Below are 13,313 nucleotides of genomic sequence, written 5' to 3' on the forward strand. Positions count from 1 at the left end.
AATTAAAAGTCCTTAAGAGATAACACATTGTTCTTTGGTGTATGGTTGCATGTAATGTTATCCAAATGAGCACTGTACCATCTCTGAATTCCAATAAAGAAAAGGAAATGAGAATCATATTTATCTCACTGGAAAATTTTTTTTTCCACAGTATGAAAGGAACATGTATGTATGTACTTAGGAATGATGGCTCTGGAAAGAAAGACATGAAAGAATACCTCATTCTCTATTTTAAATTAGCACCAAGAAAGATTCTTTGAGTGTAACTTTCCCAGAGCTCTGTTACATCTTCCCATAATAAATGGGAACACAATGACTTAGGTCAAGTTAACAAAATTCAGAACAAGGCTTTCCTTTCCTTGGCATTTAAATGGAAGATCTAGACAGGCCTCAGGATAAATTTTTATTTTATTGGTGAAGCCAAATACAATGAAAAGCTGTTGTTATTTAACCAAAATAAATAAGATCTGTCACTGTGAAGAATCAAATTGATGATGAGGAGCAGTCATCAATTTCTGCCCCTGCTCCCTACCCCTCAGCTCCTACCTCCTGCTACCTTTTGCTTTGGCACAGGAAAAGATGCATCAGAAAGTCTCTATCTCACCCTCTTCCCCCTTTTTTAAATTAAAGGAGGAAGAAGGAGGGAAGGAAAAAAGAGGCATTGGGAAAGGAAAGTAGTAAGAAAACAAGCAAAAAGGCCATGACTAGGTTCATATACCACATTAGGGATCAGAGCAACACATACCCAATGGGCTGCTGAGAAGAGAAGGGAAAACTTTCTGGCCAGAGACTAAGGCTAACTTCAATAGAAAAGTCATTATTCACATGATGTACATAACCTGTGGTTCTATGCTCCAGATTCCATCCCTAAAGCAAAGCTGTACATATATGCAACAAAGGCAGCAGTATGAAAGACTAAGGTGCCAGAAAGGGACACCGTTTTGCCAATTCTGTGACATGAAAAATAGTCAATGCTGAAAAAAGGGCAGAAGTAGCAAAGGCTGAAGCTATTTGTGGTCACTAAAGTATGAAAGATTGGGACATGCAGACCACATGCAATAAGCTCAGGAGGGATTGCACAGAGGAAAATAAATGAGGGACAACTATATACCAGAGGAAGGAAATTAATGGACCACCTGCTCTGGATTCTGGGACTGACTCAACCCGGATTTATCATCTTTCCTTTTAAGCTTGATAACTAAAGGAGTCCCATCTCCCTTCTATGCCTAGGCATCATCTGGGTCTCAATTAGAAGAATACAGCAAAATCCAGCTCTTGGAAAGACAATTTCTTTCCTTTTGGATTATCTTTCTGGGTTTAGCTATAGAAAAGTCCCAAACCTGAAGGAAAGAGACCTCTTCTTTTGCCAGGGATTATTTTCAGCATAAGGAGAACCCAAAGTTCCTCCTTTGCACTGTGGGGATGGAATTTTACCAGGTCAGGGAATGAAAATATCTGACATCACCACACAAAAGCTTTTTGCCTAGTAAGGTTAAAGGTCCTTAGAAGGGTGATGACAGCAGTAGCCCCTTCCTCACTGTTGATTCTTCAGAAGGTACTATTCCACAAAGCTATTACCTTCACAAAAAGCCAAGACAGTCATAAAATTAGGAACTGTTGAACATTTGGTGGTGATGAAAGAGGAAGACTATTTGATAAAGAAATGATAACTTCAATTTCTAAGAGAACAGCTTTGGGGGGGATAGGAGGAGCATAGATAGGAATATGCAGGACAAAAGGAGGAAGCAGAGATTTGGGGCAGAAGCTGGGCGCCACACTTTAGTTGATATACTCTGGAGTTAAGAGAAGAAGTGAGTGGCAGATATGGATATACAGACACACAGAAGGTAGGGTCCAAGTAGCTGAGGCCAAGGTCTAGAATAAGCCTTTGAAAGAGTCCAGATTGAAAGCAGTATCCAGGAGACGCTGCAGCTCTGTCAGGTGTGTCTTCTTGTTGCCTGTGGCTGGGGCAGCAGCGGGGTCACGCCCAGCATACCTGAGATGGAAAGAAAAGTCAGTGTCAGTGAATCCCATCTTTTTCCTTCAACAGGAGCATAAGGTTCATTGTCATCAAAAATAACAATGAGAAGAGCAGCTAATGTTGATGTAGCTCTTAAGAGTTTGCAAAGCTCTATTCATAGATTTTTCATTTGATCCTCAAAACATCCCTATGGACAGGTACTATTCTTAACCCCCCCCCCAATTTTACAGAATTAGAAATTGAGGATGAGAGAGGTTAAGTGACTTGCCAAGAATCATACAATTAATGAGGGTCTAACTCTAAGTCTATTACTTTCCATTAGGTTACCTACCTAGGATTTTCTGATATTCACCCAACAGCACTAAAAAGGAGGATGGTGAGAATCCCCTTTAGGATACTGAATAATACTGGACTGGAGTGCCTTCTGGATATGAGCCATATGGAGCTTCTGGAGGGCACCCGCAAAGGATGGAATGTAGCCCAGGCAGGGCAGTAGGAATAATTACCAGACAGGCTTGGCTCGGTCTATGGTCGTGCGAAGTCTTGGCTTCACGTAGTCATAGTAACCCTGATTTTTATGCTCTTCCTGGCACCAGGCCAGCTCTGCATTAGGGTACTTTAGCACTTCCTTCTGCAGGAGGTCGAAGGGGAACGGGGAGAGCTGGGAAGAAAACAACATCACAGCTTCAAACACAGCACATTCTGAGAGAGGAGACGGGGATAACCCAACTAGCCCTGTTCTTGCTTCTAAACACTCAAAAAGATGAAGTTCTAATGGTAAAGAGTAGAGGTTAGCCCTCAGAGTCTCCATTCTCATGAAAAGACATTCTTATTTTAAGAGGCAACTACTAATCTCACTGTCTGCCTTTGGTAGCCACAACTCATTCTAGGGTATTTCTATTAAATGGCCACTACGTCCTAAAAGCACACATGTGCATAAGGAATATGAAGAGAAAAAAAAAAAAGAAAGAAAGAAAGGCTGCCCTCAAATAAAGTACCATGCCTACAGAGAAATATAAATGTAAATAGTCAATATAATTGTGTTTATGAGTTGGTGATGGAGTGTATAGCAAGAATCAGTTAGGGAAGCCTCTCTAAGGTCGTAATTTGCTTCAACAAACATTTATTAGGCACCTACTATGTGTATGCAAGGTTCTATCCTAGAAGATGAAGACACAAAGATTTAAAAAAAAGTTTTTGTCTTTAATTAAAGTTTCTATTCTACCATAGGAAGCAATAAATATATTAGTGATTAAAAAGGAGATAGTATTAACAGCTAGTAACAGGTAAGGAAGAGGGTGGAAATCAGATAATTCAATTAAGCAACAATTTTTTAAGGGGCCCACCACGTGTCAGGTACTGGGCTAGTTGCTAGAGATATAAAGAAAAAAAGCCTACTGAGGGCAGGAGCTAACTTATACAGTATTAGAGATGGATATGCAGAAGGATTACTTCTTTGGAAGAACAACAGACATGGGAGACGTTCTTGTTATTACAGCATATGCCAACATTTACAAATTGTAGTTCATCCTTCTTCCTACCTGCTCAATCCTGGTGATAGCCACATCTGCCTCCATGTTTCTGGCTTGTCGCTCTCGAGTAAGGTCATAATACACCTTGCCAGTACAGAAGAGAAGTCTCTTGGTTTTCTCTGGGTTCTGGGAAGCAGGACCATTGTCTGGGATAATACGCTGGAAATTGCTGCCTGGAACAGAGCCCACAATGGACAGTGTTATCTCTAGAAATTTAGTCAGTCTTATATACAGTCTTATAACATGTACAAGAGCATGACATAAGCCTTTTTTTCTTCTGTTTTTTTGCTGAGACATTTGGGAGTTAAGTGACTTATCCAGGGTCACACAGCTAGGAAGTGTTAAGGGTCTGAGACCAGATTTGAACTCATGTCATCCTAACTTCAGGGCTGGTGCTCTATCCACTGTACCACTTAACTGCCCCTAGAGGAACCAAACATGACTCCAGAAACACTGACATTTTCTAATCTTCTTTAAATTACTAATCAGAAAATTCCCTATGATGATTCTATCATCCATGCATTAACTAAATACCTTCCTTGAATGATTTTTTTCATCTGTTCACGGTAATGGATTATATAAGTTCTAATATTCTTATGTTTCCTTTTATTTTTCCTAAACTTTTCAGCTTCAAGAGGTCCTGCCTAGTTTTAATATCCTGGATTTGGATAAACACATTTATATTGAGCTTGATCTATGTTCACTGTGATTTTACATGTATAATTTTAAATATAACTACAACAAAAAAGCAAGCTCTTGAATATCTATTATCCCAATATATTTTGTGTAAGGAACAAGACATTTAAAATAGTAGTGCCAAACTCAAATAGAAATAAGGCCAACTAATCTGTATAAAAAGATTCCTGAAGGCTGCACATTAACTTAATTTTAAAATATAATGCTGTCTATGTTCTAATGTATTTTTATCTTGTTAAACATTTCTCAGTGACATTTTAATCCAGTCCAGGGTTGTATTTGACACCTGTGATCTTACAAATCAACCAGAAAAAAAAATATAATTTGTCTAAGATTTCCATGATTTGAAGAAAATTTGAAGTAAAAGCACAGAATTCTTCCTGAAATAGAAAAGCTTGAGGGAAATCCTTGGGTAGATTTGGCAGGCTGTTGCAGGGGGCTATGTACCCTTTAGGAGGGAGAAGTGGGTTGAGAGTAGAAGAATGGAGATTCCCATCCACTTGCAAATAAAGCTAAGATATCTTCCAGTGCTGGTTCTCCATTTTAACACAAGAGAAAGGTTTCTATAGATCCTCATGCTGATTCTCAGGATTGGAAATCTCTACTCTGACAACTCTATTCCACAATATCCACTCATGAACAAGGGTAAAAGAGAGACCAGTGGCATTTACAAATTGTTAACAAAATTGCAAAAAAAAATGGTAAAGCCCATGGCAAAAACTGAGACTGGGACATCAGAACTCAGGGGCCACAAGTAATTGCAAACCCTTACCAAATGCCTGGGTATCTGAAACTCTTCAGAAACTTCAGAACAAACAGGCCTATCACTCAGATGCATTTAAGACCCTTGAATTAATAATACCTCCCTCACCATTGTTATTATTCTCTCTCCTGAGATTAACTGTTCATTCTTCTCTTAACCCAAATAGCCAGAAACACTGTTTCTCAATAATCTATCCCTATGCTAGAATGAACCTTAGAGATCATCTAGTCTTATCTCCTTTTATAGATAAGGAAACTAAAGTCCTCAGAGTGTGTCTAAGGTCACACAATTAGATGATAGAAGACTCCTGGCCATTGCCCTTTCTATGAACCCACTACTTGGGTAAGTCTAGGAAGCTTTCTTTACATCAGGCCCAAGCCTGCCTTTCTGCAGCCTTCATCTGGTATTCCTAACTGACCCCAAGAATTAAATAACAGGACCAACATCCTCTGGGACTGACAGTCTTTCCAACACTACAAGGTGGTTCTCGTATTCCTCCCTACCCCCCAAAGTCTTCTCCAAGCTTGAAACTCCCAGTTTCTTTAACCATTCTAGAATTTTGTGAGGAATTAAGTTATGCTTGCTATCTTAGCACCTTTGCAGACTCTATTCTTTTCCTTTTTTTTTTTTGTTTGTTGGGGGGGGGGTGTGTGGGGGAAATGAACGCCTGCCCTTCTTCAGTTCTGTGGCATGTTTTCCATGTTCTCTCAAAAATCAAGGACAATGGCTTAGCCACCATATTGTTTCATTCTGTAAGAACTCTACCAAACAAATGACCATTTAACAAACAGGAAACAAGGGCAAGTGTTCTCTCTAGGCTTAGTCACCAAGGAAGTATCTGGGCCTCCCCCAGTGTCAGAGAATCTGCCTTTACCAAGAGCCCTGCAGTACAGCTTCAAGCTAACCTTCCCTGGAGTTAGGAAAAAGAAAGAGCAATAAACCCTTCTAGGACAAGGCCATGGAACCGCTTTTTCTAATGCTCTTACCTGGAAGCATGTCATCAAAGTTGGACCTGGCTTCAGGGTGACGCAGCAGTGACTTTGGAGTGAAGACGATCAACTGAAATACATTGGGAAAAGACTCACGACAGGCTGGAATCAGAGTGCTCCAGGAGGGAGCTTGGTAAAGCAATTAGGCTCTTGTTCACTAACAGGATCCTGTACATTGCAAATCACTGCAACTCTTTACAAGAGGTTCTCCACAGAGAAAAGAGAAGAAAGAAAATGCAATTCTACCTCTTCTTTCTATCACCCACACTATATTAAGTTACTAGGCACAGATTGAGGGAGATGTAAATCCCAACTTCGATGAAGTACACTTTTTGAATCCCCTTAACTGACCTAATAAAAGTAGTTGCCGACTTCTACATCACAGTTGTAAGCAGCTGCTTCTGGCTTACACTATACTGGTTTCTCAATGGCACCATTCTATGTCCCTTAAACAGGATCCTTCCTCAAATCAAGTCAGCAAGGACCTGGTTGCTTGCACTCAGACATAACTAGTAACTAAATGCCCAATGAGAAAGTGGACCGCTCAACAGCACCCCTATTCATCAAGATTGGGGGAACAGAATCCCTTAGAATGATTCCTCTATTTTAAAGAAATTTGGCTGAAGGGAAAAAAAGCCTGATGCAAACAGGCTATATGGTAGAGGCTCATATGTCATTCCTGTATCTTGTCTCCACCTCAAAAATTCAACTGATTCAAATGAATTGTTGCATTCACTGTGGATGGGAAGCTAATGTGCTGAACTGCAGTGAGAGTTGAGGCAGAATTGAGTTGTACAAGGCTATCCCATTAAAGTACAAGCTTTGGCAAGTTCTACCAAAATGGAAAGCTTTGAGTATGGGCCTAGTAACAATTGGTTTGTATATGTAACATCAGAGGACCATCCTAGACAAATTCAGATGCCCATCATCCCAACCCCAACGTTAGTCACTAGGTTTTTTGGGGCCATGAAGGAAACCATTTACTAAAAGCATGAATGGATTTCAATGTTATCAGTGGAAGTTACACTCACAATGATGAAATCATAAAGACTGAAACAGTATCATCCCAGGGTAGACTGTCTTGGAGAAAAAGTTTTTGCAGAATAGGTGAAGGAAAAAATATCTGGTGGATCAGACCCCACCTTTGCCTAATTTCCTATAAGGGATGCTTTTACTCTCAGAAATTCCATGAGGTCAGCACCATCCATGCAGAACTCTTGGAATGTAAGAGGGTAATCAATTTAGGTTTAGCTCTTGAATCAGAGTCTTCTTTTGGGCACAGTAGGCTCTGTAACTGACCGGCTTCCGGAAGGGCAGCAGGATCTGTCGTCGGAGGACATGGAAGAAGTTGGCAGGAGTGGAACAATTAACAACAATCCAGTTGCAATCATAGAGTTGACGCACATCAAAGTCATCAAGTTTCTATAGCAAAGAGAATACAGTGAACTGTCAGGGTCCAATGAATCACTAAACCATCCCATTTGTAGACCTACTGTATTCAATGGGTCTTTGGGGTGGGAAGATTACAAACCAGAAATATGGCTATTCAAGGGCCTTCAGAGATAATGCTAAACAATTCCCTCATCTTATAGCCAGAAATATAATAATGGAGAGCTTTGAGTTAGCCAGTCCAGAGAATTCTCTAGATTCAAGTTCTAGGTCCAATCATTAGATACTTTGGGTCTCTAATTTTTGAGTCCTATTCTGAAATTCTGCTTTGAGCTGATACACTTCAGTGCTCTCCAGTTCAGAATGAGGAAAGCCAAATATTATCACTTTTTAATTAGGGCTATTTGTGCAACTTTGCTCTTGATCATATGATGTCTAGAATTATTCTTTGGTGGTTTTACATTTATACATCTTGTTCAAAATGGATTATAAACTCTCTGAGGGCAGGAGTATTCTTTTTTGGTATTTCAAAAATATTTATTGATTCCATTGTGGTGAGTTTCTGGTTTATTCTCACTGTGTAGTGATTCATTGTTTCTGCAGTAACTATACATTTTATTATTTAAAGATTTGCCTTGATAAGCTTTTTTAAAGTAATAGCTTTTTATTATTCAAAATTCATTCAAAGATAGTTTTCAACATTTAACCTTGTAAAACATTGTTTTCCAAACTTTTCTACCTTTTTCTCCACCTTCCCCTTCCCTTAGACAGCAAGTTATCCAATATAGGTTAAACATGTGCAATTCTTCTAAACATTTCCACATTTATCAAGAGTATTTTTCTTTCTGTGATAAAATGATATATAGTAAGAACATAGAATAGTAACTACTAATTAACAGTTTGTTATTATTTAACTTTGTGACTTCATTTGTGACTTTTGTTTTGGCAAAGATACTAGAGTAGTTTGCTATTTCCTTCTCTATGAGGAAACTGAGGCAAATGGCATGAAATGGCAGGGTCACTTCAGTGAATGTCTGAGGCTGAATTTGAGCTCAACAAGAGGAGTCTTCCTGACTTCAGGCCTGGCACTCTGTGCACTATGCCACCTAGCAACACAGTTAGTACTTAGTAAATACCTCTTGATTTATTTCCTTCTCAGAATAAAGTACCTTGAATCTCTGGGATACAGCCAGCATACTTAGGTTATTCACTGGAAAGACAGCTGATTTAGAGCCACAGTTTTTAAGTGAAAAACCCAGCTTTAACACTTCTTATTCATGTAACTCTGGGCAAGTCACAGAACGTGCAAAATCCTCTTGTGTAGAAAGAGGGGACTCTAGTGCTCAGTTTCTTTATTATCACCCTGAAACAAGTTATTTAAAAAGATAATTGGAGGGAATTGTCATGGAGTGATAAATATAATCTACAACTTTCAAATTCAGGTTCCATTGGCAAGAGCAGGAAGTTACAGGAAGTAGCCCTCACATTTCTATTTCCTTTGTACTCTGCTGAGGTCTCTCATTTAGGGGAAAACCAGCAGGCAAAGTGGCCACACCTATCTACCCACTTATACTAATTAGGAAAACAAGGCACAGTCACGTCATCCAGTCTCATTTCTAAATGAAAAGAGGAGACAAGACCCCACAAGTGATTACCAAGATGGAAATTGCCAAAAACAGGCAGATGACCACAGGAATCTAAGTGAGAATTTAAAAAGAGCTTAAGGTTTGAGGAGGAGTTCTCTCCCTCCAACTCCCTTCCCTTATACAACATGGACTGTCTGCACCAAACTGAGTTACCTAACTCAGAGAGTCCTAACCAGTTCAGAGGCAACTTAACTTACAGGGAAGACATCAGGATCATCATTGCACATCTGCAGAAACCTCTCTGGTCTAGCTGATGAATGTTCTGGACCCTAGAAGCAAGTGAGAAATAAGTTTGAGGTCACTCCTATGCTAAAAATCTACAATGCTTGTCACGGATTTGACAAATGCCAAATTGTGTTTTGAGCACAGCTGAGTTTCTCCTCCCTTTGCTGACCTCTTGACACTTTATCCCTTCTCATACTCACAAATAGGACATGCCTCATTAGGCAGTCTTATCTGAAACTGCTGTCTGTACCTGGGGCTTTTTGACTCTTTTCCCCCTTAATGAAGGCCCTCATTTTATATGGCCTCAGGATCATTCAACTAGGCTTTCATCTGGTCCAAAACCAGAGATTAAAGATAGTGAGCAGTAGTACAAACTGCAGCACTGGATGCTCCTAGCACCTGGGGCAGACTGGGCCTTTGAAAGTTGGGGTTAAGAATGAGAATGCTAAGAGGTATGAGTGTCAGATTATGTACCGTCAAAGGAGACTGATTTTCCACAATGACTCAAAATCAGAAAGTGATGACACATGCACATCTATATGCCATGCCATGAATACATGACAAAGCCAAGCTTCCTGTTTTGCTTCAGGAAGGGGGAGTGTGAAAAGGAAAAGGGGAGATTTAGGATAAGGTAGAGAAATGGGCTCACCTTCCTCTCACCATTTCCCATTTATATCTGCATGGAGAGAATGAAAAGTAGCAGGCACATCTTTTTTGTTATAACTGTTACAGGAGACAAGAACTGACTAATGTATACAGGAATATCTGGAATAGAGAGATCAGAAGCTAAATATGATGGTCATATGTAAAAGGTGAGGTCTAGAGAATAGACTATCTAAGCAATGGGCTTAGGTAGGAGTAGGTACCAGGGTGGACCAGTGGAGAGAGAAATGCTCACCATTCCTTCCATGCCATGGGGTAGTAGCAACACAATGCCATTCTGTCGAACCCACTTGGCCTGTCCTGGGCAAATGAACTGGTCAATGATGCACTGAGCAGTGTTGTGGAAGTCACCAAACTGAGCCTCCCAAAGGACAAGGGCATTAGGACTTGCCATAGCAAAGCCCAGCTCAAAGCCTATGTAGTACAAAGGAAGGATAAAATCAGAAAGGACAGATTACTCCGGGAAGTGAGGAAGAACAAAGATGTGTGCTTAAGGACACATTTATTCAACACAGATATAGTAGATTATGAGTCTCCAGACAAAGTGTGTGCTCAAGGACACTGACCTAAGACTCCATATTCAGACAGAGAACTGTTGCAGACTGTATATGGAGCCTGGTTGGGCCAAAGATGGTTCATGGGAATGCAGATTTTCTTGTCTACATTCTGGTCATGTAGCACATGGTGACGATGGCTGAAAAAGAAGAATGGTTATTAATATCAACTTCCCCTCTCCCCCCCTCAAATGACTCTGCACTGTAGCTTCACAAGCTACACAGTAAGAAACCATGATTGAGGAAGAGTTCCCAAAAATCTGTACAAACATAAAAGAACATAGTTTTTAACCAAAGTTGCTCAAAGAATCAGTGTGACTGCTCTTTTCCTTTCTTTTCTATGTTTTGGAGACAATTAGGGTTAAGTGACTTGCCCAGGTTCACAAAGTAAACGTCTGAGACCACATTTGAACTTAGTTCTCCTAAAACCAGGGCTAGTGCTCCATCATTACACACCTTAGCTGCTTCTGTGATTTCTCTTTTCAAGCCAAGGCCCTACTGACTAAGATGGCAGTAAGGATGTGCTTATTAGAGCTCTGACTCTAATTCCCCTGCCCAAAACGCTAGGCTTTACCTGAAGGTTCCCCGTTCAACATCCTGGCCACTGAGCCGAATGTGGATTCCATCTTTCAGGAGTGAGCCGAAGGCCATGTACTCAGCAAGGGCCCAGTCCACTGTTCGATTCTTTACCATTTCTCCACGGGTTTTTAGAATCCGTCTCAAGCCTACAGAGACATTCAAGGTTAATTCCAGGCTTCACCAAACATTCAGTAATAGTTTCTATGCAAGCTGGCTTTCAATTGTGTTATATTAACAAGCAGGGAAGAGATGTCCCTCTCTAGTTTTGGCTTAGAAAACAGTAAGACTGTTTCATTAGAGAATGGGGTTTAAAATTATAGTGATATGACTATTCTCAATACTTACATATGTTATGTATCTACTCGGACAGTTAGAATCTCATCAATTTTTAAAAAAAAAAACCCCAATCACTATTCAGAACTAAAAATATCCAATAACTTATTATTTTTGCATGTCAAAACATTTTAACATTCATAAAAATAATGAGTTTAAAATTCCCATCTTTCCCATCTCTTGAAAAGGCAAGCAATATGAACATCTATTATACAAGTGGAGTCATGCAAAATATATGCAAAAGAAAATATGTAGAAAGCCTAAGAAAAATTTAAAAAGTATGCTTCATTTTGCTTTCCATATTCTCTCTAGAGGTGGAAAACATTTCCCAACATGATCTTTTTGGAACAGGATTACTGTTTTATTCTACAATCAGTAAAGTTATTAGTTACCCCCATGAATGGTAAAATTCTCAACAGGAACAGAGCTGGCTACATTTCCTATGTGTGTCAGAACCTCTTCAGTTAGACCAGTTGAAGGACAAGACATACTCCTGGGCTGTCCATCTAGAGTAAAAAAACCTAGAAGAAAAAAGTTAAGCCAGAAATGGATTATCACCAGGTCTACTTTTATTGGCTATGATGGAACACTGAAGACCAAAGATTATTTTGTTCTTCCCTGAACTGAATAAGAAAATGTGGAACTTTATGGAAGGAGATTCAGAATTAAAAGGTCTCAAAATTCACTAAAACTTTCAAATTTTGGAGTGGCAACTTTTGTACTTACAACCTTCTACCTAGATTTATAGTTTAGGTTAATGTCTATTAAAATACAAAATCCTGAAAAGCAGAGACTAGAAACTCTTTGTCATAGGATCACTTATCTAGAGCTGAAAGGGACCTCAAAGGCCAAGTCCAACCCTGTTGTTTTAGTGACGAGGAAATCAAGTCCCAGAGAGAATATATGTGACTTGCTCAGTGTCACAGAGATATTTAAAGCACTACAGGCAGGATTTGAACCCAAGATCTCTGATTTCAGAGGCCAAGATTTGAACTGAGTTCTTCTGCAGGAAGGATTAGTGTCTTTTCCCCTATATTGGTGATTCTGTATGACTATGAATCACAGAATACCAGTCTCCAAAGAATGGAGGTTGAGAGAAACCTAACGGGCAATGGAAGAGTACATGGGAAGCATGAGTAGGCTGGAACATCTCCTCAATGAAGAGCATCATAAGACAAATGGAATAAAGGATGCAATGACCAGAAAGTTGAGAGGAAAGCAAGCGATAACTAAAACAAAGATACGCCATGGCATGTTTATGGGAAAACATGGGGAAAATTTGCAAAGGAAAAGAAAAAATGGATACAGTCAGCACTATTGGAGGGAATATTCTCATGAATAAGGTCATAGATCCTTTGAAATATAATTTCTTCTACTCTACCATTAATTGGATATTCATTATAATGTGATTAATCTTTGAAAAAAGTCATATGGTCCTTATTCAATCATCTTGAATTCATTTTTTCTACTAGGGCAGTTAAAATTTTCTTCTTATTTACTTATTATATTATGACTTCCACCTTCCACATGCATTCTAAGAAACACCAATTTGTTCTCTCCTTGTCCTTTCACTATGGTCTTAGAACAAAAAAGTTTTAACAAGTGACCTGTTACTCACCAGGCCAGGGTGAGTCAAGCCAATGCTTGATGTGTAGGATCTTCTCATCTTTAGATCTGGCAAAGGCCTCCTCACATATCTTATCATACTTGGAAATCTCCTCCTAGAAAGTAGTTGACACAGCACATCAGGTATAAGACCAAACACAGTGAGTACACCAGACTCCAGAGGTTGCTCTCTCTCATATTTCAAGGGAGGACAACTTACACTTGTGTTCTAAAGCTTCTTAGTAAGCCAAGAAATTCAACCTGTGCTAGTTCTCAGGCTTCCTGGAGTCAAGGTAACACTAGGCCTTCTTTGTCCCTCAAGTGAACATGGCTCCCTACTAGAATTTAGAACTTGTTT

The 13,313-nt window shown here is 39.6% G+C and overlaps 1 protein-coding gene across 4 annotated transcripts in view; it reads right to left on the reverse strand.

Annotated features, from left to right (window-relative positions):
• Positions 1-390: 390 nt before the first annotated feature.
• Positions 391-13,313, reverse strand: part of OGDH (oxoglutarate dehydrogenase) — a 93,373-nt gene continuing 80,450 nt past the window's right edge. For all 4 annotated transcript variants that reach the window (XM_074288446.1, XM_074288448.1, XM_074288447.1 and 1 more), the window contains 11 exons: positions 12,969-13,071; positions 11,743-11,871; positions 11,013-11,163; positions 10,451-10,578; positions 10,120-10,298; positions 9,194-9,265; positions 7,261-7,383; positions 5,959-6,031; positions 3,523-3,686; positions 2,488-2,642; positions 391-1,996 (listed from right to left, as the gene is read on the reverse strand). In XM_074288446.1, the coding sequence (XP_074144547.1) occupies positions 1,876-1,996; positions 2,488-2,642; positions 3,523-3,686; positions 5,959-6,031; positions 7,261-7,383; positions 9,194-9,265; positions 10,120-10,298; positions 10,451-10,578; positions 11,013-11,163; positions 11,743-11,871; positions 12,969-13,071 (1,398 nt within the window). In that variant the 3' untranslated portion in view covers positions 391-1,875. The remainder of the gene's footprint in view (positions 1,997-2,487; positions 2,643-3,522; positions 3,687-5,958; positions 6,032-7,260; positions 7,384-9,193; positions 9,266-10,119; positions 10,299-10,450; positions 10,579-11,012; positions 11,164-11,742; positions 11,872-12,968; positions 13,072-13,313) is intronic.

The sequence above is a fragment of the Sminthopsis crassicaudata genome, chromosome 2 (genome assembly GCF_048593235.1).
Source record: "Sminthopsis crassicaudata isolate SCR6 chromosome 2, ASM4859323v1, whole genome shotgun sequence".
Lineage (NCBI taxonomy): Eukaryota > Metazoa > Chordata > Mammalia > Dasyuromorphia > Dasyuridae > Sminthopsis > Sminthopsis crassicaudata.